This window comes from Hyperoodon ampullatus, assembly GCF_949752795.1.
Source record: "Hyperoodon ampullatus genome assembly, chromosome: X".
In the NCBI taxonomy this organism is placed as follows: Eukaryota; Metazoa; Chordata; class Mammalia; order Artiodactyla; family Ziphiidae; genus Hyperoodon; species Hyperoodon ampullatus.
This window is the reverse complement of record NC_136913.1, coordinates 112,839,240-112,864,506: the sequence shown is the minus strand read 5'-3', so window position 1 is coordinate 112,864,506 and position 25,267 is coordinate 112,839,240. Positions and strand designations below refer to the sequence as shown.

The 25,267-nt window shown below is 38.9% G+C and overlaps 1 protein-coding gene across 3 annotated transcripts in view; it reads left to right on the top strand.

The window, feature by feature from the left end:
• ENOX2 (ecto-NOX disulfide-thiol exchanger 2) overlaps positions 1-25,267 on the top strand; it is a gene marked incomplete at its 5' end in the record, with an annotated part of 82,413 nt that overhangs the window by 38,379 nt on the left and 18,767 nt on the right. For all 3 annotated transcript variants that reach the window (XM_079726944.1, XM_079726945.1, XM_079726946.1), the window contains 4 exons: positions 2,020-2,253; positions 4,701-4,913; positions 6,668-6,774; positions 16,615-16,729. In XM_079726944.1, coding sequence (XP_079583070.1) covers positions 2,020-2,253; positions 4,701-4,913; positions 6,668-6,774; positions 16,615-16,729 — 669 coding nt within the window. The remainder of the gene's footprint in view (positions 1-2,019; positions 2,254-4,700; positions 4,914-6,667; positions 6,775-16,614; positions 16,730-25,267) is intronic.

Below are 25,267 nucleotides of genomic sequence, written 5' to 3'. Positions count from 1 at the left end.
AATTCTTAGATCTGAGTTTTCATCAAATTTGGACACTTTTCCTTCCTTATTTCTTCAAATATTTTTTCTATTCCCTCCCCTGTCTCCAGTCATGGCTCCAATTAGGCATATATTGGACCCCTTGAAGTTGTCCTACATCTCACCAGTACTCTGTTCATTTTTTTAAGTCTTTTTTCTCTCTGTATTTCATTTTGAATAGTTTCTATTGCTATGTCTTCAAGTTCATTAATCTTTTATTCTGTGATGTCTAATTTGTCATTGGTCCTGTCCAGTGAGTTTTTTTCAACTCAGACATTGTAGTTTAAATCTGTAAAAGTTTGATTTTGGTTCTTTTTTTATGTCTTTTGTGTTTCTACTTAATATGTTCTATCTTTTCTCTAGCTTCTTAAGCATATGAAATCCAACTATAATAGTTTTTATGTCCTTATCTATTAATTATATTATCTGCATCACTTCTGGGTCTGCTTTGTTGACTGATTTTTATCTTTATTATGATTTTCCTGCTTCTTTGCATATTGGGTAACTTTTTATCGGACACCAGACATTGTGAATTTTACCAGGTGACAGATATTTTTCATTCCTGTAAGTATTCTTGACCTTTGTTCTGGGATGCAGTTAAGTAACTTGAAAGTTTTTTTTATCTTTTTAGGTCTTGTTTTTAAGTTTTGTTCAGCAGAACCAGAGCAGGGTTTAGTGTAGGGCTAATTTTTCCTCACTAAGGCAAAACTCTTTTGATTACTCTATCCAGTGCTCTCTGAATTATTAGATTTTCTCCTCTGGCTGGTGTGAAAAGGAAATAGTCCTAGCCCTGTATGAGCCCCAGGGATTATTACCTCTAATGCTCAGGTAATTCACACATAGATAGACATCAGTACTCAGCTACATAATAGTGGAGGACCCTCTGCAGATCTCTGAAGTTCTTTCTCTGTGTAGCTTTCTTCTTTCCAGTACTCTGCCATGCAAACTGTCTGCCATAGTCTCCCTGGATTCCAAGTTCAATCTCCTCAACTCAGGGAGATCACCATGCTTTGCCAGAGTTCCCCTCCCTGTGCTGAGGCCTGGAAACTCTCTCCAGGCAATAAGCCGGGGAAATCTTAGTGATCTCTGTCTTCATTGCCTAATGTCCAATGTCTTAAAAACTATTGTTTCATACATGTTGTCCACATTTTTAGTTGTTTAAGGCAGGAGTTACCCTGCAAGCTTGTGCTTAGAATGAAATGAGATAAATGTGTGTGGAAGCAGCTAGCTCAGCTTCTGAAACTTAAAAGGTTAATAAAAACTTAATAATTTTTTTTTGATTTTTTTGTTGAGAGATTTAACTTGGGTGCTATAACTGACACCAAAAGTGGAGGTGTGGACTTGAATCCTGGTTTTCTGAATCCTAGTCCTATACCAGTATAGTATAAGCATACTACCACTTTTTTTAAGGATCCCAAATTATGTCACCCGGATCACATACCACTCCCCATTATATCTATTCCACCCCCCCAAAATGGTTCCAAGTCACCAGATACATCTAGGAAGCAATTTGGGGGATTGAAATGTCGAGCTGATTTACATTTATCAAAATTTTATTGATTTTATTTAAATTTTATCTAAATTTTATCAACATTTAAATTTTATCAAAATTCTGAGTGGCGGGATGACTGACACTCTTGAAGTTATCCAAAGACACCACAATTTGAGGCCACCTTTTGCATGCTTCCCAGCCCGTGGTGCCACATAAAGCTTATTCTTGATACAGTTACCCACAGAGCCTCCCTCTGTCACAGGTAAGGTGGCAGATGGAGAAATGAAACTCCTATGAATAAGACTGACCCAACCATGGAATAATAAACTATTATCAGAGATAGAGACTATAATCCAAGTCTTTAATGTTCTTCTTGCTAGTAGTGGGGAGAGAATTTGGGGTTATGTGGTCCCTGGAAACTGCTGTGACTGCATCTGAAAAGCTACTTACAGTGGCTCACTCACTGGGCTGTTCTTGTTCTCTCCTCTCTCTCCCTCTTGTGCACTTAGGTTACCGCATTCGCCTGGGCTCTAGCACTGACAAAAAGGACACAGGTAGGCTTCATGTTGATTTTGCACAGGCTCGAGATGACCTGTATGAGTGGGAATGCAAACAGCGTATGCTTGCAAGAGAGGAACGCCACCGTAGAAGGATGGAAGAAGAAAGGTTGCGCCCACCATCCCCACCTCCAGTGGTCCACTATTCAGATCATGAATGCAGCACTGTTGCTGAAAAACTAAAAGGTATACAAAACACTCGAGCTTTGTGATTAAAAGAACTCTTTTCTTTGGAGAAATGTAATAAATATATTTGTATTGTTGACAGTTATCCTTGAATTTCCCACTGAGGGATTCTAAGCATTTCTTGTGTTGAAGCCTTGCAGTTAGAAAGGTGTACCTAGTAATTCAAGAGCCAAAAAATTTGTCCCTCCCACCTGTGTCTGTGATCCTTCACTGTCTCAAGTTACTTTTTTTCTCTCCATACATCAGGTGACTAGAAAGAAACAATTTTTTCCCACTTTTCCACATCAGAGAATTTTAGCTGTGATCCATGACTTGGGACCTGTAAGCACCTCCACCCCCTTTCATTGTGGATAGCAAGTTAGTTTTGAATTCTAAGTCAGAATAAATCAGAAAAATAGAACTTGATGTGACCTCAGAAAACTCTGATAAAATTCCATTTTATAGATGAGAAAATGGAGGGCCAGAGAGTAGTTACAGTATACATTCTTCTTAGATTACTCAAAGGCGTAGCTACTACCAACTAAAAAAGGACTCCTTTAATCACACATTTATTTCACACAGTAACTACAGAGACTTCCAGACATTGCTAAATCAGACTGCTTTCCCTTTAGTTTTGATTCCTGTTCCCCTTGCTTGACTCTCAGAGCCATTTTGCTAATTTAACCTTAATTGCCTTGCCTGGTCTCCTGTGTTAGTAGCTCAAATCCAGTTTTTTCATTCTATGAGTATGGTTGATTTTACTGGATGAGTGCTGGTGTCCCATTGATCTTATTGGTGACACCAACCCAGCTCTAACAGTATGAATTTTCCTTGCTTCTTGTGCTCTAGGCTCAGCAAGATGCTGCTAATTCCCCTTTGCAAATAGGTCTCATTCACCAAACTTGTTTGCACCTTATAGCCTAAGGGTTTCACACGTTAAAGAAATCCTTTGTTTGGATTGATTTGTCTTCCTGTAAGAGAAAAGCAGAAAACATAGAGTCCAGAGTAGAGACACAGAAATAATGGTACACTTTGAAAAGCTGGAAAGGCTGAAAGCATTGGTAAGATGCCAGGTCCAAGACTTAACTGTTCACATAAGACCAAACAGCTCAGTTTGAATTTTTATTAAAAAAATGAATTTGCTGGTTGTGTGGAACTCAAGCAAAAAGTAAGCATCAATGAATCAACTAAACATCAATAATTTTTTTAAAACTGAGCATCAACATAAAGACTGTATGTAAGTAATGAAATGAAAACTGCTGTAACAGTGAGGCTGACCTCTCATTACACATCTGCACTTAAAAAGGCAAGTGGTAAGAAGTTAACATTACAGTGAGAGATGGTTCCACTGGACATAAGGGTTCCTGGCTAGAGAGGGATGTGGAGTCCTACAGTGGGCCTTCAATGGGATGCTAATGGACTCTCCCTCTCAGGAGTCTTTAACAGCAGAATATGTAAGTGGCTATCTCAGAAAGCTGAACCAGAGGCTTTGGAAGCTGAACCAGAGACTACTATTTTAACATCAGAGAGTAACTCCTAACTAGCTGTAGAAATCTACTTGGAGGGTTCCTCAGGCAAGAGAAACAGGACGTGGCCAAATGTAGAAATAGAATGAATTACATCAAAATAGATTGTGACTGGGACTGAGTGGAAGGCCTGGGGCTGGATTGGATGCAGGAGTGATGTTACAAAAAGTCAAAGATGTAAGTGTTTATACCTAAAGAATTGCCATTTAACTGTTTTTTTTTTTTTTTTTTTTTTCGGTACGTGGGCCTCTCACTGTTGTGGCCTCTCCCGTTGCGGAGCACAGGCTCCGGACGTGCAGGCCCAGCGGCCATGGCTCACGGGACCAGCCACTTTGCGGCATGTGAGATCTTCCCGGACTGGGGCACGAACCCGCATCCCCTGCATCAGCAGGTGGACTCTCAACCACTGTGCCACCAGGGAAGCCCCTAACTCTTTCTTAAGGCTCCTTCCAAAGGTTTAATTCCATGGATCCAGGATAAAGTTACTGTCAAATGCAAGTTAAGCTCAAGACTCAAGTTTACTTGTGCTTATTAAAAAATAAGATTGTAGAATTCTGAAGTTCTCTCACTGCTAATTTATATATTACACACATGCACACACACACACACACACATACACACAGAGGTTAAGAAATTTGCAATATGTGAAAACTATGTCAGTAAAGAAAACTTTAAGAAAAGAAGAAATACTCTTGTTCTGAAAATTCTTCGTAGATTACAACCAATCTGACTACTTTTGGAATCTTTCATTCTTTCAGTCTCTCTGCCCACCTGCTGCCTGTGTGTGCACACGTGTGCATGCATGGTTCCTCACCCTCTGCAATTAATTCATTTCACAACCTTTGCCAAAAAGCCATGGTGGCCTCCTTGCCAGCATGTTGGGAAAATAGATGGAGATTTGGTTACTTTTGATGACTCTAAAAATAAATTCTCTTTTTTCAGATGATTCCAAATTCTCAGAAGCCGTGCAGACCTTGCTCACCTGGATTGAGCGAGGAGAGGTGAACCGTCGCAGCGCTAACAACTTCTACTCCATGATCCAGTCAGCCAACAGCCATGTCCGCCGCCTGGTGAATGAGAAAGCTGCCCATGAGAAAGACATGGAACAAGCAAAGGAGAAGTTTAAGCAGGCCCTTTCTGGAATTCTCATTCAATGTGAGTGGAAGTCATAGTTCTGCCAGAAGGGTGAGAGGGCACTTCACTTAGTCATCACTCTCTCTACACAGGAGCCAGGGCTCCAGAGCCATCCTGTGTCAAGAAGGAACACCCTCTTCATCACTGCCTTGTGCTCTTCTTATATTGCCAAATGCCCGAGCTCCGGTTTCATGGGAATCATGTGCGCACCCCCATGTTCATTTTCTGTGGTATATCTACTTCAGCTCCTTAGAAACACTGACACTTAGACCACAATCCTGTGATTTTACTTTCGCTTGTTCTCAAAGTAAGTTACAAGCAGCCTCAGGCTCCAGTGGAAAATTCGGTATTTCACTGCTGAAGTTAGAATGTAGCATCAGGATTTGTAAGCTTCTTTGCTTCAGATTTGCATCATTATGCTTTTCAGGTATTCCATTTTAGGGATAAATGTAATTATATTTCCCAAGGTAATTGAATAAAAGCCAAATCTGCTACTTCTACCTTTTGTTTTTAGTTTCCTTTCTTCAACATTTCCTTTACTGGATGTCAGTGGACACTGAGAGGGAATGGGAAGCCACTGAAATAGCCATTTTCAAAAATTAGTACCACTCCAAACCTATCCAAGTTCTCTTAAATGAGCAGAAAAATTCTCAAATAATGTTTTTAGTTCACCTTATTATAAAATTATGAACTCTTATCTTTTGAGTAAGAAACTGTATTCACGTTAGGAACAAAGGTACAGTTTTATGACTTTGCTTTTAAACAGTTATGGCCCACTCTTCTCATACTTGACTTCCCATACTTGACTGATATGTAAATGGGATTAAGGAGGAGTTGTTTCATTTTTCATTTCTATTTTGAAATTATCTATGGGCATGGAATCCAGGAGGAGAAAGCATATGTTTTTAGGGCTTCAGAATAAATAGAAAAAGAGAGCAGCAAGCATCATGGGAATAGAAATCCTTAAATCATTAGTAGACAGGGTACAAACAGGGCTGTAAAGAAAGAAATAACACCTCTGAATTTTCTTACTGTGAACACCTAGCCAGGCAGAGGATCTTGTCCCTTTTTTCTTTTCCCAGAAAAAAGTCATGACTAAGTTTTCCTTCTCTTGAACTGATTGCGATAAAGCCCCCGAATATTTGTACACATTTCCTCATTTGACATTTTAAGCGACCCTGAAAAAATACCCCCTAGGACTGTGCTTACACACTATTCTTCCATAAAACTTGTGTTTCTCCAGTCAACAAGCCTACCTAGGTAGACTTAAAATAGATCCCATCCATTTTAGGTTTTGATTTGTTGCTTCTGGTTAAACATACCTCAGAATAATAAAAAGATGGATTCCATTGAAATGAAGCATCCAGGATCATTCTGAAAGGCTAGTTTAAGAAGCCAGTGGTCAAAAGGAGCTGGTACAGTTCACCACTTGATGTCCTGTTGTGCAGGGTCAATAGTGCTAAATCACATTCACCATGACTCTTGCCTCTCCTGCCTGAATGAATACAGACTGCCTGTATGAAAAAACTTTAGTCACCATTTCACCCTAAACCTTCTAGAATTCATTTTTTCTTTTTGTATATTGATATCTTTGCCTTTGCGTCCCCTTTAAACTCATGGTATGCCAACACACATAGCCTTTTTTTTTTTTTTAGCACAGCTCTAGTCCAGTAGTGTCATAGGAGACACACTAAGCCTAATGCTTCTCATTTCTTTTCTCCTCTCTTTTGCCATCCCTGGATGATGCTGATTCAACTGTTGATCTGATGCTACAGTTGAGCAGATAGTAGCTGTGTACCATTCTGCCTCCAAACAAAAGGCTTGGGACCACTTCACAAAAGCCCAGCGTAAAAACATCAGCGTTTGGTGTAAACAAGCTGAGGTTAGTAACTTTTTACTCTGGTAGCCCCTCAGGGGGACAGTTTCTTTCTTTAACAAGTTATTGATTTGGAGTTTAGCTAGAATTAAATAGTGCCAAGCTCCCATGGCCACAACAAGGCCCTAATGAAACACTGAGACATGTTCTATAGCCTGTCATTGTGTCCAGACCACCTGCTGCCAAAAGGGTAATAAATGTGCACATGTTGTCTTGAATGCATTCTGCTGGGTGGAAACCTTAGCAGTGAAAATGTAGCTACGATAATTAATAAGTTTACTTCCCTAAGCTAGGTAGTCTTGGGTACAACAATAATTACTGACCTGTGCATCTAGTGTTAGTAATATTAGGGCTGTCTTACATTTATTAGAGCATCTTGACAGTTGAGGCTGAAAGCTGCCTGGTGTTACATTGGAGCACTGAAATTTCTGAGCTTCTTTTATCAAACCCGCTCAGCCACCTTTATAGGTGGCAGCTTTAAAGGTAACAGAGGACTCTGATTTCAAATTAAGATTGACACACACCTCTCTGCTTGTGCTCAAGTGACATTTTTAGCATAACACTAGAACATATCTGATGTGATTAGGTTACGATTCTAAATCTGAGATTAAAAACTGAGATGGGAGGTTTGTTTATACCAATGTGCCTTTGGAATGGTGTTACATAGTCCTCAAGTTTTTCTGTTCCTATGTGTAGCTTCCTTACCCAGCCAGCCCTGACACTTTCCATCTATGTATGCGGCAACTCTTTCAACTTCGTTTCTGAGTCCTCTTTGCCAGTCTAGTAGCAGTCCCATTATATCTATCAATGCAGGTTGTCATATTCCTTAATAGTTAAATAGCACTTGTATGGAACTTACATATTATAAGGCACTTTCACATTGTTTAGCTCACCTACGTGAGCCCCTCAATAGATGTGGTGTAGTGGAAAGAACCTTGGACTTGGAGTTGACATGAATCCAGATCTCAGCTCTGACACGTTATAGCTGCGTGACTTTGAGCAAGTTAGTCAGCCTTTCTCAGTCCTTATTTCTTCACCTGGATTAAATGAGATAAGAGATATGTAGACAGTATGAAAATATAAATGCTATATAAATGAGAACTAGTATTATTTCAATTTATCATTAACAACTCCATAAGGAATAATAAGTAAGTAGAGTGTCCGTTTTTTACATGTGAGGAAACTGAGACATAGAAATGTTAAGCGATGTGGGCTTCCCTGGTGGTGCAGTGGTTGAGAATCCGCCTGCCAATGCAGGGGACACGGGTTCGAACCCTGGTCTGGGAGGATCCCACATGCTGCGGAGCGGCTGGGCCCGTGCGCCACAACTGCTGAGGCCCATGGGCCTAGAGCCCGTGCTCCGCAATGGGAGAGGCCACCATAGTGAGAAGCCTGTGCACCACAACAAAGAGCCCCCACTCTCTGCAACTAGAGAAAGCCCATGTGCAGCAACGAAGACTCAACGCAGCCAAAAATAAAATTTAAAAAAATGTAAAAAAATTAAAAAAAAAGAAATGTTAAGCGATGTGCACACAATTACACAGCTAGTAAGTGGTCAATTCAGGCCTAGAAATTCTTCTTCTTCACTCTGTGCTCTGGTATAAACTGACTTGTGGTCTTGAGTCAGTCATTTAATCTTTGTGAACCTCAGTTACCTAATCTATAAAATGAAGATAATAATCTATTCCTCTGTCTTTCATGAGAATACATGACATAGTTTGTGTGGCAACAATTTGAGAACCGTGAAGAGAGATTAGAGGAAGATAAGCCCACATCTGTTCATAAACCAACAGTCTCAGCCATCAGTTCTGACTCGGCAAAGGGATCTATGAGTCACTAGGGAGAAATCCTTGAAGACATCAGCCCAGTGGAGGGTAGGGTCATAAAAAGCCAGTAAAGTTTTTAATTGTTAAGAAAATAATAATTAGGATCAAAAAAGGAACCGATTATCTTAGTGTAGCACAAAATGATTTTAGAATGCTAGGGCTACCTCATGTTGTTGAGCCCAACGAACAAAATTCAGCATTTCAATTCAGACGTTTACTGAACAGTTTCTCTGTCTCAGGTATCATGACAGGCAATGCAGGATGAGATGGTCTTTGCCCTCAGGGAGCTAAAAATGTAACAAAAGTGATCAAGGGGAGGGTTGGAGATAGCACTTAAATTTATTTATTTGTTTTTAAAATTTTTATTGGGGAATAGTTGATTTACAATGTTGTGATAGTTTCAGGTGTACAGCAAAGTGAATCCGCTATACATATACATATATCCACTCTTTTGTTTTAGATTCTTTTTCCATATAGGCCATTACAGAGTACTGAATAGAGTTCCCTGTGCTATACAGTAGGTCCTTATTAGTTATCTATTTTACATATAGTAGTGTGTATGTGTCAATTCCAATCTTCCAGTTTATCCCTCCCCCTCCTTTACCCCCTGGTAACCGTAAGTTTATTTTCTACATCTGTAACTCTATTTCTGTTTTGTAGATAAGTTCATTTTTTTGATTCCACATATAAGCAATATCATATGATATTTGTCTTTCTCTGTCTGACTTACTTCACTCAGTACGACAATCTCTATGTCCATCCATGTTGCTGGAAATGAGATTATTTCATTCTTTTTTATGGCTGAGTAATATTCCATTGTATATATGTATCACATCTTTATCCACTCCTCTGTTGGTGGACATTTAGGTTGCTTCCATGTCTTAGCTATTGTAAACAGTGCTGCAATGAACATTGGGGTGCATGTATCATTTTGGGGTTTTTTTGGGGGGGTTTTTTGGTTTGATTTTTTTTTTGCGGTACACGGGCCTCTCACTGTTGTGGCCTCTCCTGTTGCGGAGCACAGGCTCCGGATGCACAGGCTTAGCGGCCATGGCTCATGGGCCCACCCGCTCCGCGGCATGTGGGATCTTCCCAGACTGGGGCACGAACCTGTGTCCCCTGCATCGGCAGGCGGACTCTCAGCCACTGCGCCACCAGGGAAGCCCAGCATGTATCATTTTGGATTATAGTGTTCTCCAGATATATGCCCAAGAGTGGGATTGCTGGATCACATGGTAGCTCTATTTTTAGTTTTTTAAGGAACCTCCATACTGTTCTCCACAGTGCCTGTACCAGTTTACATTCCCACCAACAGCATAAGAGGGTTCCTTTTTCTCCACACCCCCTCCAGCATTTATTGTTTGTAGATTTTGTGATGATGGCCATTCTGACTGGTGTGAGGTGATACCTCATTTGAGTTTTGATTTGCATTTCTGTAAAAATTAGTGATATTGAGTATCTTTTCACATAGCACCTAAATTTAAAATATCCAAAATCCTTAATTTGGTTTGAATAATTCAGAAAAATAAAAGTTGAGAGAAAAATGCTTAATATGCCTTCCAATTGTAGAAAAGCCGTATTAGTCTCTACCTTCCCTTCAACGCACACATGTATCCATTTTAGGGGGTGGGAGAGGCTGTTTGAAGTGCCCCACCCATTACAGAAAGCCCTGCTGATACAGTATTTCCTTTTTCATGGGAGGAGTGGAGCCTCTGGTGCGAGAACTGACTTGTCTAGGCCACAACCCTTTTGTAAGCGAATTTGCAATAAAATAGTCTCCATTAATATTATTCATCAAGGCTCTCTGTAGTTATAGCAAGCCTACCTATCTGGTGGATATATGTTTGAGTTTAATTACTTCCTCAGTAAAGATAGCTATGCCAGTAAGCCAGACATTTCTTTGGGGCTGTGGAGAGCTGAGAGCTGTACACCCTGTCACCTAATATTGTAGCAGAGCTTCCTTGGCACAGTGATGGGGATAAAGCACACGGCCAGCATGACTTACTACATGTTTTGTGATATGCCTTGTAGACTTTGTAGGAACCCAGAAAAATGCTTCCTGCCTGTTGGATTGGACTAAATTAAGGTCTACCCTGAATACCTTAATCTTTATAAGTAAAACTACTGACAGTGGAACATAGCTCATGACCTTTCTTTGCCATTGCATTCCCTAAACCTAAAAGATTTCGTCTACTCTATATTGGCACCTCTTTAAATCATGGCTTTAAATTTTTTTAACCTCTGCATACTTTCACTTGATGACAGGCAACTCTGAGGACTAAAAGGAGGTATCCTGTAGAAAGTGACAAAACTGTCCTCTTAAATTGGGACTGCCTCTTAGCACCCCACTGAGAATCAGAGCATCTCAGTGACCTAATCAACTAAACTGACTTTTTCTTGACCTAGGCATCAAAGCTACAATTCCTAAGTTAGGGGTTTCATCAAGGTAGAAGAGTCTGACATTGAACCTTTCTTACCAGTTGCCTCGGGGAATAAGCCAGCTGGTGACCTCCTCGCATCACAAAGTACCTGTTATTTGTCTCATCATCATCCTGCTTCCAGCAGCAGACACTGTCTCACTCTGGTGAGAGAGAAGTTATGAAGTAAGAAGAAAAAGTCCCCACCTTCAGGGAGCTAAGGCACTCACCCTGGTAGCATCTGCCAAGCAGACTAGTTTGATAATGAGTCTTTTTCATTGGTTTACTTTCCTGATTTACATGTGTGTGAGGCTCCTACTGATACCATTTGAAAGGGTAATAAAAATAAGAGAAGGCCGAAGTCCCTTCCCTTACTAAAAGTTAGCATCTACAGTGACTTTACTGACAGTGCTGTGTGTTGTGGGAACTCTTTTTCTATAGAATCATTCAAAACCTGTGTGTTTCTCTTACCGCGATCCTGGCCTAGATTACAAGTTAAACTTTGGATGGCATATAAGAAACTAGAACCATAGCAGTAGGCACCAAGAAACTCCCTTGCATTCTCCCTAATGTGAGATTTTTATACCATTGGACCAGAAGAAAGGGTAGATGGTGATTACGTACTAGCATTCTCGTGAAATGAAATACTGTGATTGCTAAAATAACTTTCTAGATTTCCAGGCCTATCATTCCAAACCCCAAAGAACTGGTTGCAGATAGATGTTCAAGTTATCTGCATGCCCTCGTTTTAGGACCCATTTGCACTAACACTAGCTATTGGCTTTCAGCCATCAAACCCCATGCTAACAAAATTTGGATCAACCTAATTTGTATTTCCATTATGTAGCATATAATAGACATTGATTAAGAGCCTGTGTTTGTGCTTTGCTTCATTGGCTTGAATGATATCTCAGAATCAAATTTCTGTGTAAGTGTAGGAGCTATCTCCCTATCCTCTGCTCCTTTCCATTCCTTCATCTGGCCCATTCCCCACCAAGTATCCTGTTAATTTTCAAAGTATGGGTAAGTACAATTTTGTTACACAATTCATAAGGAACTTTTCTTTTATTATAGTCATGTTTCTATCATAAAATATGAGTAAGATGAATTTAAGTCCACATAACTTTTTTGGAAACTATATAGTTAGATAATTAACGTTCAATAATTTATGATTTGCCTACTTTATGATAAATCAAAAATGTCAGCTGGTACGAAGATGATTCTTTTCAGCATTTTCCTCTGTCTAGGGTTTCAGTTTTATTCTATGTTGAAAGTGCTTTGTCCTCCATTGTGGAGCAATATGTGAATTTCTAAGCTTCGCAAAAAGTTACCACTAGAATAGACTTAAAGCCATTATAATGCATTTTGAGAAGTCACTAACAGTTCACTGTTTAGATTAAATATCACAGGTCTACCGTGGGCAACAGTGTGGTATAAAAACTTTAGGAAGGCTATCTTACCTTTTTTGATGTACTCTATCAGTGACGTGACCCAGTCAATTTCAGGCAGAGAATTACAAATGAAAATTTCTGGAAAATGTTTTTCCATGTCATTGCCACTCTTTTAGCTTCAGCACTGGATCCAACTATCAGGATGGGCAAAGGGGCAGATCTGGGAGGCAGCTATTTCTCTTGCTGCCTGCACTTCAGTGGCTCAAAGTCCTCCTGTTGCCTGCTCCTGTGTCCAGGCTAGGTAGAATGCCTTCCTTAGGTAAATGCCACCTTTTAGCCCTTCACTCTGAAGGTATTTGTTAGGATTTGATTCCAAAAGTAGAGCTTTTTTGATCCACCAGAGAATATAGAAAATAGGCATCTTAGATATCAAGTGCTTTACTTTTCAAAGAATTAAAATCTCACTTGCTTTACTTAGAGGTAGTGTCATTTACTGAATGCTCACCTTAAGTTTATTGCAGTATAGTATCCTATAGCCTCTATTGTTCTCTCTGCCTTATCTCCATTCATGTGACTTAGTATCGATATTTACAGAAAAAGTAATGGTACGGACCTTAGTTTCTTTGTAGCTAAGAAGGATTGTCTAGTTAGAGGGCTCTAGGCTCTGCCACTTTGCCTTCCTGACTGAATACTTATAGCAAGCTTCTCCTTAGTTTTTCTTACCCTCATTTCATTATCAGCTAAAAGAACTGGTAACTCTTGTTTCTGAAGTATTTTGAGGCATTGAGGTAAAATTTGCCCATAGGTCCGTTATTTTTCTAGGGATTTTTGAAGATGTGAAAGATCTCTAGATAAGCTGTATTACTTAGTTATTGAACATTTTATAGTTCTAAGAAGAGATTACGCTTCCTTGCCCAGCTGGAAGCAGAAAAGATGCTTTGCGGATGCTGAGCAGCTACAGAGTGTGTCTTAGCTATCAGTTAGATCTTCCGGCCCTGGGACATTTCCCTAGAAGGAACACAATTTACTCTTCTGAGAAACACAATAACTTTTCCAGAGTTAGACAACATGTTTGTGAATTGAGAGTTGGTCTCTGCTTATACCCTCTGACAGTCTACATTTTTGTTAGGCAGCTAGGAGAGCCACGACTTTTCCTGATGAAGTAAGTTGTACAATATTTGAATTTGCCAGTGTCAAACTTCATTATGATCACCTTTCCAGTAACAGCTCTTTGATAACTGAAATCCAGACTCCTGAGAAAGAATGAATTCTTAGAAATGGCAATTCCTTTATTGTTCTCTGTGCAATAAGACATAGCAAATGTCTCTCTTGACACAGTCCTTTAAAGTTCATTTTTCTCAAACAAGTCATTATTTTCTTCTATTTTAAGTAATGCCTCTGCAGCACATTGAGGGATCCTATGGTAGTATTTCTATTTTCTATTTCTTCTATTTTTCCTTTACTTCTTAACTCTCAGTGATAACACTGAATAGCTCACTTTTTAATAGGTACTTTTATTTATGTTTAGTGTAAACTTGATATAGAGATCATTATTTTTCCTGATAAAAGGAATAAAAAAGGAGAATATTAGTTGAGATAGTGATTAACTGTAGCATTAATTATTAAGAAATCCATTTAAAATACTTATAATCTCCCTAAATGGAGGCAATTGTCACCAGACGGCTTTGCACATTTTTTGTATTATGGCCCAAGTGCAGCTAACCTAGGCAAGGAATTCTCAGCTCACTGCTGAGGAGCCTCTGACAGGCATCAAGTGGCCTTTAAATGATTGCAAGCTGTTCTAAAATGGAGTTCTCATGCTTGATTTTTTTTTGAAAAAGTGACTTTTCCAGTGTGATCTCAATCATTTCCGATGTTCTTCATGCCTTTCTGCAGATCTGTGTTTACATCTGGTAGCATTTCCCTTCAGCCTGAAGCACTTTCTTCAGCTTTTCTTATAGTGCAAGTCTTTGGGTGACAAATACTCGCATTTACATTTGTCTGAAAATATATTTATCTCATCTCCATTCTTGAAAGAATTTTTCTCTGAATATAGAATTCTGAATAAATAGATATTTTTTATTTATTCTTGCACTTTAAAGAATTGTTTCCCTAACTTCTGGTCTTTATTGTTTCTGAAAGAAATCAAAGCATTCAAATTGTTTTTCCCCTGTTTATAATATGTTGGTTTTTTCTGGCTGCTTTTAAAAGTTTCTCTTTTTTCCCCCAGTTTTATTGATATATAATTGATATACAGCACTGTATAAGTTTAAGGTGTACAGCATAATGACTTGACTTACATGTATTGTGAAATGATTGTCACAATAAATTTAGTTAACTAAAGAGTTAGAGTTTCTCTTTATGTTTCATTTTCAGCAGCTTGACTATGGTGTTCCTAGACATACTGTTTTTCCACACATATTCTGCTTGGGGTTCACTGAGTTCTTTGAATATATAGATTAATATATTTCATCAAATTTAAGAAATCCTCAACTATTTTTTCTTCAAATATTTTGAATCATTTAACCTCTCCTCTCTTTCTGTGATTCCAGTTAGTTTCTCTGTTCTTCAGATTTGATGAATTTGTATTGTTCTCTCTTTAAGCTTTCTCTGTATACTGTCATCTCTATTCTACTGTTAAGCTCATCCAAAGTTTCTATTTCTCTGCTAAGATTTCCTATCTTTTCATTCATTATTAACGTATTTCCTTTACATCATTGAGATAGTTATGATAGCTGCTTTAACTCCTTGTTCTGCTCATTTCCATATCTAGTTCATTTCAAGCTTGGTTTCTGTTGATTGTCTTTTCTCTTGAAAATGGGTCATCTCAACTTAGTTCTTGTAGGTATGTCAATTAACTGGGGGCTTTACCTGCTTATTGTGAATATTTTGCTTTTAAGTCTTTGGATTCTGTTATATTCTTTCAAAGAATGTTGATTTTGTTTTCTTTTGTTTTAATGGTCAATTTACTTCATTGAATTTAAGCTAGAAATTGTCTCTCTTAGATGGCAACTCAAATCTCAGTTCAGTTTTTTAGCCTTAACTGGGTTGTTTGGAATCTGCCGTGTGCTTTCATGGTTCAAGGGTCATGCAGAAATTTGTACAGTTCTTTATTTTTTATTTATTTATTTTTTTTTGCGGTACGCAGGCCTCTCACTGTTGTGGCCTCTCCCATTGCGGAGCTCAGGCTCCAGATGCGCAGGCTCAGTGGCCTTGGCTCACGGGCCCAGCCGCTCCGCGGCATGTGGGATCTTCCCGGACCGGGGCACGAACCCATGTCCCCTGCATCGGCAGGCGGACTCTCAACCACTGCACCACCAGGGAAGCCCTGTACAGTTCTTATACACAGAATTTGGATCCCTCTCTCTTTGACTATCTACTTTCTGGGATCCCCTCCTCACTTTCCATTGGCTTCCAGTGGTTGCCCTGAACTCTCTCCTTTATTTCTTTAGGATATGAAGACTTTGGATTTTCTATCTAAAATTTAGCCACCATATGAGGTGCTAGCTGTTGTCTGCTCTCAGACTAAAAGTCTCTTTAAAACTGGAAGACCCATACCCTTCTTCCAAGTGTCAGCTCCTCTTCAGAATATGCCTGTTTTTGTTCATTCTCCAATGCCATCAAGTAGTTAGGGATTTGGTTTGGTTTGTTGTTTTGTTCACAGAATATAGATATTATCCACAGAAGGGTTGATCTGGTAGGAGTTCAGCCCTGACAGCTCATTTTTACTCTAACTACTAAACCTGCAAATGTTTGATTAAGAGTTCTGTTGAGTAAGACTGTAAAGGGAGAGAGAAGAGGATAGAAAGCAGCAAGATCAAAGGATTTGACATGGGAAGGTGAACATGGCAGAACCTTAAGGGAAAGTCCAGAAATCCATGTAAGAGGTGGAAGGTATTTCATGGTCAATGGTACTCTCTAAAATGGGAGGGATACAAGAATCATCGGCTGCTAGAGCTCTGGGTATGGAAAGAAAGCTTATGCAGAACAGAGTGTACGAAGTTTGCTTTGTGTATTGAGACTGTCCTCAGCCTCAACATGCCCCTTTGCCTTTGCCGTTTCCTTTTCCTTTGCCTTTGCCTTTGCCTTAAGACTACTCTGAAGTTTTGTTATACGTTTAAAAAGACCCTGCTTTACCTAGTCCTCAATTCTGTTTATTTCCTCAACATTTTTAAGGCTTTCCCACCTAAAGAGCATACCTTTTAACCTTAGGAAATTCGCAACATACATAATGATGAATTAATGGGAATCAGGCGAGAAGAAGAAATGGAGATGTCTGATGATGAAATAGAAGAAACAACAGAAACAAAAGAAACTGAGGAATCAGGTAAAGATTATTCTGCTTTGCTTTATTTAACTAACACCTACTGGATGGGATGATATTTTAAAACCATTAACAACCGGTAAGGTATGGGCACAAATCCATCAGACTGGAAGCAGCTAGAGACAATTGGTAAGGCCATATAAGTACACACTGGCTGAATGTCAACCCTGTGGCTACAGGACTTACTGTGGTCTTAGTTTACTGCCATCTTTCATCATAGTACCTGACTAAAAGTGGACTTTCTCTTCCTAGGAGAATTGGACATTTAGGTGGTATTGTTCTATATTTGGCTTGGACTTATTAATAATATGTTCTACAGTAGAAACCATAAGACAGTTTATGTATAAATAGGTAACTAGCCAAACTTTTAGGAAAAAAGTTAGATCCCTACATCACTTATACTTTACACCAAAATTAATAACAGATGGATTGAAGATTCAAATGACAAAATACATATATAGCAAAAGAAATGTTGGAAAATGTAGGAGATGGTTATATAATTTGGGATGAAGATCTCCAAAGATAGAAATCTTAAAGGATATTTTTGATAAATGTATCTGCATAAAAATTAAATATTTCTCTTTAAAAATCACAAAGTTAAAAGAGAACCTAGGGCTTCCCTGGTGGCTCAGTGGTTAAGAATCCTCCTGCCAATGCAGGAGACACGGGTTCGAGCCCTGGCCTGGGAAGATCCCACATGCCCCGGAGCAACTAAGCCCATGCACCACAACTACTGAGCCTGAGCTCTAGAGCCCACGAGCCACAACTACTGAGCCCGCATGCCACAACTACTGAAGCCCGCATGCCTAGAGCCCGTGCTCTGCAACAAGAGAAGCCACACAGTGAGAGGTCTGCGCACCACAAAGAAGAGGAAGAGTAGCCCCTACTCACCGCAACTGGAGAAAACCCGCGCACAGCAACAAAGACCCAACACAGCCAAAAATAAAAACAAATAAATAAATAAATTTATTTTTAAAAAAAGAGAGAATCTACAAACTAAGTGGAAATATCTACAATATATGAGTCTACCTATCTGCTGCCTTCCATTGTGGTTACCTGGAGGTTTATTAGGAACCAAATAGGGGTCTACAAACAGTTGTCTGGGTAAAGGCTTTTGCTCTTACCTAGTATAGTCAGGACCTCACTGTGAGATGATAGCCATGGTATGGGTCCCCAGTGGAACTAAAACGGCAAACCTGTTGAACAGTATAACACACCACCCTTTAATTTCATAACAGATCATCTTGGAGGGGGGTTACCGTGGGAGAGATTAAAACATCAGCTAAAAGATGAGTGTTTTCAGGTAAACCATTCTATACAATCTTAGCAGTCAGTAAAGCACGGTGGACAAAACACTAGACCTAAAGTCAGAACACCTGAGTTCTAGTCCAAGCTCTGCCTTTCTTGACATAGAAAGGACTTCTTCCTCAGTGAGCCTCAGCTTCCACACTTATAAGAAATACATTATAAAAACTGTCTAACAAAGATTTTGTAATGGTTAAGTGAATTCGTTCACTCCTTTAATAACTATTACATTCCCAGCCCTGTGCTAGACATTGGAGATATGGTAGTATACTGCCCCCACTGTGTGTGTGTGTGTCTGTGTGTGTGTGTGTGTGTGTGTGTCTGTGTCTCTGTGAGTGTCTGTGTGTCTGTGTGAGAGAGACAGATAGAAAACAGATTGATTATAATGCAAATCAGAATTTATTGGTTCCTGTACTTGCATATTGAAGTGAGCAGCTCTAGCCACTTGAGGGATCCCAGAATCTTCACTCCATGAACAAAAACTCTTAAGGAAGGAAAATCACCGAGTCAGGATTTTTTAAAAGCATTCATTAGCTGTTACATCTGAATTTCCTCTATTTTTGCCATATGTTAGATCCCTAAACATGTAAACCTCCATATATATTAAATAAACCCTTTGTAATCAGTGAATAGTTAATATTTTCAGAACAGCAAACTAATAACTGCAGACACATACTATAAACTTATAGCCAAGATAAACAAAAAATTTAATAATAATTGAGCTATTCAAATTAGTTAAGTGTTTAGCCAGGATATTTTATAGCTGATTAATCTTTGATTTGTAGGATTGTCTCCACCTCAGTATCTGCAGTATTGTATACAGTATAAATCCACTGTTACCCTGAAATGAATGCAACCATAATTTTGAGCATCCACTTGATAAGTTGCTGAGTTTGAGGAATTATTGGGGGAGGAGAGGGGTATATGGGAGATTCAGATTGAATGTACTTACTAGGGTTATATAATTGCATTTTGCTTCTGTATCTCTTTTGAGTTAAAAGCTGTATTGGCTACTGCACAGAATCTTATTTGTTTAGAGACTGGAAACTCCCTGACAGATCATCTTATAGCTATTTTCTTTCCTGTTCCACATGCCAGGATGCTGCTTTGTCAAATAAAGCTATGTACAATGGACTTAATGGAGCTTACCAAATAGCTTTTCTCCCAGAAGGTTTCAGTTCATTTTAATTCAAGGACTTCTGTGCATTTTTCTTCCCCTTGATCGTATCTAATTTTGTTATTGCATGTCTGTAGTACTCAACTGCAGAAATCCTGCTCAGTGTGAGCCCGTGAGCAGGTCCTCAGTTTTTATCTAAATCAGCTACATGTTTTAGTTATCACTTGGTTCCAATGAAAAGCTTAAGCAACTAGATATCAAAGTTATTTTTCCTCTCTCTCCATGCTACCAAATTTGAATTTCAGGAGCCTATAGCATGTTTTTGGTTAAATATACTTCCCAGTCTGAGTCAAAGCTAGCAGTCTGTTACCTTTCCTTGAAGTGCCACAAAATTTCTGTTCTGTGAGATTCTCTATGGTAGCTAGCCCATATTTGTGATTCAGAACTGGAAATACTCTTGCCATGGAAGAAAAGACCGCTGTGCTCAAAGCAATGTGTTGAAGAGGGAGAATCACATCAAAGCAAATCATGATAGTGTGAAACTACTTCATTCTATTGTTAACCATGATGGAAAGTACATGTACCCAGTAAACATAAGGTAGCTGTTCCCTTTCAGCATCTATCTTCTGCCTTCTACACTTAAATTGGTGGTTTTCAGATTTGGTATGTATATATATATATATATAAGAATCATTGGGTTACTTTTTAAAATTCAGATTTCTGTGCTATAGAGTCTGCTTCAATAGGCCTGTAATAGGGTTTGGGAATCTAAATTTTATCAGCCATCCTAAATGAATTATATGATCGTGGTCCAGGGAGCACATTTGGTAAACATTGACTTAGACTAATTCTCCACTGTTCTAGCCAAAGTTTTCTCTTCCACTGGTATCCAACCTCCTTCCTTCTCTCCTCCTACCTCCCATTATTCCCACTTTAGGAGTTTGATCAGTTAGTTAACAAGCATTATATCCTATCAGCTGATAGAAATAAAGATATAATATATGTAAATATACACAAAATGTAAGAAATACCACTTGGTGCTAACCTGGAAGGTACTGATTAGAATGCAGCCAGGGCAAGAGATAATGTGGGCCAGAGTAGTCGCAGTCAGTGAAAATTGATCAAGGCCTTGAAAGATGAACAGGTTTGGATGAAAGCCAAGAAAGTAAGAAAGCATCTTGATGCAGAGAGGGAGAAGGAGCAGGGCTCAAAGAGGGAAACAAGAATGATGTGATTAGGGGTATAAAAGATTGAGTGGGCAAGATGAGCCTAGACCTTAGGGGACATGAATGCCAAGCTTAGACTTAGCATAGTAGGCAATATGTCACTATAAGCATGTCTTTCAACCATGGCACTTTTATGATAAAAGCAACATGAATTGTATATTTTAGGAGATAAGTTTGGATTGATAGAGACAAACCAGAGACTTTTATAGGAATTGAGATATAAAATGATGACGATTGGGACTAGTGAAGGCAACAGGAAATGAGAAAAATGATAGAAGAAAAAGAGGTAACAGAGAGTCTGACATTAAAGATGCTAGGAGTCATTTTGGTGGAATAAACTAAAGTCTTTGGGCTAGATTGAATATAAATGATGAAGAAAGCAAAGAATTCAGAATGAGCCTAGGTTTTCTCATCTGGGAGAATGTAAGGTTGGTGATTTTATTAGTTTGCTAGGGCTGCTATAACAAGAACCACAAACTGAGTTGCTTAAACAACAGAAGTCTATCGTCTCACAGTTCTGGAGGCTAGAAATCTGAGATCAAGGCTCTGGCAGGGTTGGTTCCTTCTGAGGGCTCTGAGGGAGAATCTGTTCCAGACCTCTCTCCAGCTTCTGGTGGTTTGCTGGCCATCTTTGGCATTCCTTGGCTTGAAGATGCATCACCCCGATCTCTGTCTTCCTGTTCACGTGACATTTTCCCTGTGTGCATGTCTGTCTCTGTGTCCAAATTTCCCCTTTCCATAAGGACACCAGTCATAGAAATCTATAAGCCCACCCCAATTACCTCATTTTAACTTGATTACCTCTGTAAAGATCATATTTCCAAATAAGGTCACATTCTGAGGGCTGCAAAGTATCTTTTTTAGGAAGACAGATTCAACCCATAACAGCAGAACTGATAGAAATGGACTGATGGATGGGACTGATTTGCAGAATATAATGAGATCAGCTTCAGACAGTAGGTAGTTAGGAAATAGATATAAGGGATTTGTATACAAATCAGGGTTGAAGAAAGTAGAAGGCATAGAAGATAGTAGTACAGAGGTGTTCATCTATACTCTGTTAGGAGTCAAAAAGGGAATAAACTACAAATATTTCCATAAATTTGGAGTATAAACAATAGAGATTAGTGGAATTTCATTTTTTACAATAGTCATAAGCCTAGAACATGGAAGGAACTCAATAAATGTTTGTTGAATGAATGAAAAATTTCTTATTAAACACTTTGAAGTAGATTTTATGATTTTGTGATCTTGAAAAATAAGCAATAACCATAAATAATTAAATTTAACCTAGGTTTCCCTATGTGTCTTATTTTTTTCAATTAATAAACTTTAATTTTTAGATCAGTTTTAGGTTCATAGTAAAATTGAGCAGGAAGTACAGAGTTCCCAAATACTGCCTGTGCCCATATACACACTGTCTCCCCCACCATCTACATCCCGCACCCTAGGGGTACATTTGTGTTACAGTAGCTGAATACATCATCATCACCCAAAGTTCATAATTTGCATTAGAGTTCACTCTTGGTATCCATTCTATGGTTTTGGAGAAATATATAAAATGTATGTGTTCACCATTGTAGTATCATACAGAATAGTTTCAGGTAACTTAATATCCTCTGTGCTGAAGCTATTCATCCTTGCCTCCCCCCAAATTCCTGGTTACCACTGATCTTTTTTTTTTTTTTTTTGTGGTACGCGGGCCTCTCACTTTTGTGGCCTCTCCCGTTGCGGAGCACAGGCTCCGGACACGCAGGCTCAGCGGCCATCGCTCACGGGCCCAGCCGCTCCATGGCATGTGGGATCTTCCCGGACCGGGGCAGGAACCCGCGTCCCCTGCATTGGCAGGCGGACTCTCAACCACTGCGCCACCAGGGAAGCCCAGCCACTGATCTTTTATACTGACTCCATAGTTTTTCCCTTTCCAGACTGGCATATAGTTGGGATCATAAAGTATGCAGCATTTTCAAATTGATTATTTTTACTTAGTAATATGCATTTACTTTTCCTGCATGTCTTTTTGTGGCTTGATAGCTCATTTCTTTTTAGTGCCATTTATTATTCCATTTTCTGGATGCACCACAGTATATCAGTGGTTAGATAACCACTAAAGAGCATTGTGGTTGCTTCCAAGTTTTGGCAATTATGAATAAAGCTGCTGTAAACATTCATGTGCAGGTTTTTGTGTGGACAAAGTTTTAAGCTCATTTGGGTAAATACCAAGGAGCATGATTGCTGGATCATATCCTAAAAGTATGTTTAGTTTTGTGAGAAACTGCCAAACTATCTCCCAAAGTGTCTGTACCATTTTGCATTCCCACCAGCAATGAAGGAGAGTTCTTGTTTGCACCACATCCTCACCAGTCCTTGATGCTGTCATTGTTTTGAATTTCGGCAATTCTGATATGTTTCTAGTGATATCGCATTCTTGTTTTAATTTGCAATTCCCTAATGATATATGATGTTGAAATCTTTTCATATGCTTACTTGTCATTAGTATATCTTTGGCGAGGTGTCTGTTCAGGTCTTTAGTCCAAATGGGTTGTTCATTTTCTTATTGTTGAGTTTTAAGAGTTCATTATATATTTTTGATAACAGTCCTTTATCAGATGTGTCCTTTGCAAATACTTTCTCTCAGTTTGTGGCTTTTCTTCTTGACCTTGTCTTTCACAGAGAAGTTTCTCTTTTAATTAAGTCCAGGTTATCAATTATTTCTTTCATGGGTCATGCCTTTGGTGTTGTGTCTAAAAAGTCATCACCATACTCAAGGTCACCTACATTTTCTCTTATGTTATCTTCTAGGCGGTTTATAGTTTTGCATTTTTCATTTGGGTCTGTGATCCATTTTGAGTTAATCTTCGTGATGTCCCGTTGTTCCAGCACATTTGTTAAAGAGTCTATTTTTGCTGCATTGTATTGCCTTTGCTCCTTTGTCAAAGATCAGTTGACTATATTTATGGGGGTCTATTTCTGAGCTATCTAATCTATTCCATTGATCTATTTGTCTATTCTTTCACCAACACCACACTCTCTTAGTTACTACAGCTTTCTGTTAAGTCTTGAAGTCAGGTAGCATCAGTCCTCCAACTTTATTCTTCTCTTTCAATATTGAGTTGGCCATTCTGGGTCTTTTCCCTCTCTTTATAAACTTTAGAATCAGTTTGTCAATATCCACAAAATAACGTGTTTGGATTTTTTTAACATCTTTATTGGAGTATAATTGCTTTACAATGGTGTGTTAGTTTCTCCTTTATAACAAAGTGAATCAGCTATATGTATACATATATCCCCATATCTCCTCCCTCTTGCATCTCCCTCCCACCCTCCCTATCCCACCCCTCTAGGTGGTCACCAAGCACCGAGCTGATCTCTCTGTGCTATGCGGCTGCTTCCCACTAGATATCTATTTTACGTTTGGTAGTGTATATATGTCCATGCCAACTCTCTCACTTCGTCCCAGTTTACCCTTCCCCCTCCCCATGTCATCAAGTGCATTCTCTCCGTCTCCATCTTTATTCCTGTCCTGCCCCTAGGTTCTTCAGAACCTTTTTTTTTTTTTAGATTCCATGTATATGTGTTAGCATATGGTATTTGTTTTTCTCTTTCTGACGTACTTCACTCTGTATGACAGACTCTAGGTCCATCCACCTCACTACAAATAACCCAATTTCGTTTCTTTTTATGCCTGAGTAGTATTCCATTGTATATATGTGTCACATCTTCTTTATCCATTCATCTGTCGATGCACACTTAGGTCACTTCTATGTCCTGGCTATTGTAAATAGAGCTGCAATGAACATTGTGGTACATGACTATTTTTGAATTATGGTTTTCTCAGAGTATATGCCCAGTAGTGGGATTGCTGGGTCGTATGGTAGTTCTATTTTTAGTTTTTTAAGGAACCTCTATACTGTTCTCCATAGGGGCTATATCAATTTATATTCCCACCAACAGTGCAAGAGGGTTCCCTTTTCTCCACACCCTCTCCAGCATTTATTGTTTGCAGATTTTCTGATGATGGCCATTCTGACTGGTGTGAGGTGATACCTCATTGTAGTTTTGATTTGAATTTCTCTAATGATTAGTGATGTTGAGCATTCTTTCATGTGTTTGTTGGCAATCTGTATATCTTCTTTGGAGAAATGTCTATTTAGGTCTTCTGCCCATTTTTGCATTTGGGTTGTTTTGTTTTTTTTGATATTGAGCTGCATGAGCTGCTTGTAAATTTTGGAGATTAATCCTTTGTCAGTTGCTTCATTTGCAAATATTTTCTCCCACTCTGAGGGTTGTCTTTTGGTCTTGTTTATGGTTTCCTTTGCTGTGCAGAAGCTTTTAAGTTTCATTAGGTCCCATGTGTTTATTTTTGTCTTTATTTCCATTTCTCTAGGAGGTGGGTCAAAAAGGATCTTGCCGTGATTTATGTCATAGAGTGTTCTGCCTATGTTTTCCTTTAAGAGTTTTATAATGTCTGGCCTTACATTTAGGTCTTTAATCCATTTTGAGTTTATTTTTGTGTATGGTGTTAGGGAGTGTTCTAATTTCATTCTTTTACATATAGCTGTCCAGTTTTCCCAGCACCACTTACTGAAGAGGCTGTCTTTTCTCCATTGTATATTCTTGCCTCCTTTATCAGAAATAAGGTGACCATATGTGCATGGGTTTATCTCTGGGCTTTCTATCCTGTTCCATTGATCTATATTTCTGTTTTTATGCCAGTACCATACTGTCTTGATTACTGTCTTGCTTGGATTTTGATTGGGATTGCACTGAATCCACAAATTAGCTTGGAAATAACAGATATCTTGACAGTATAAAGTCATCCTATCCATAAACATTAATCTCTCCATTTATTTAGTTCTTTGATTTCGTTCATCAGAGTTTTGTAGTTTTCCT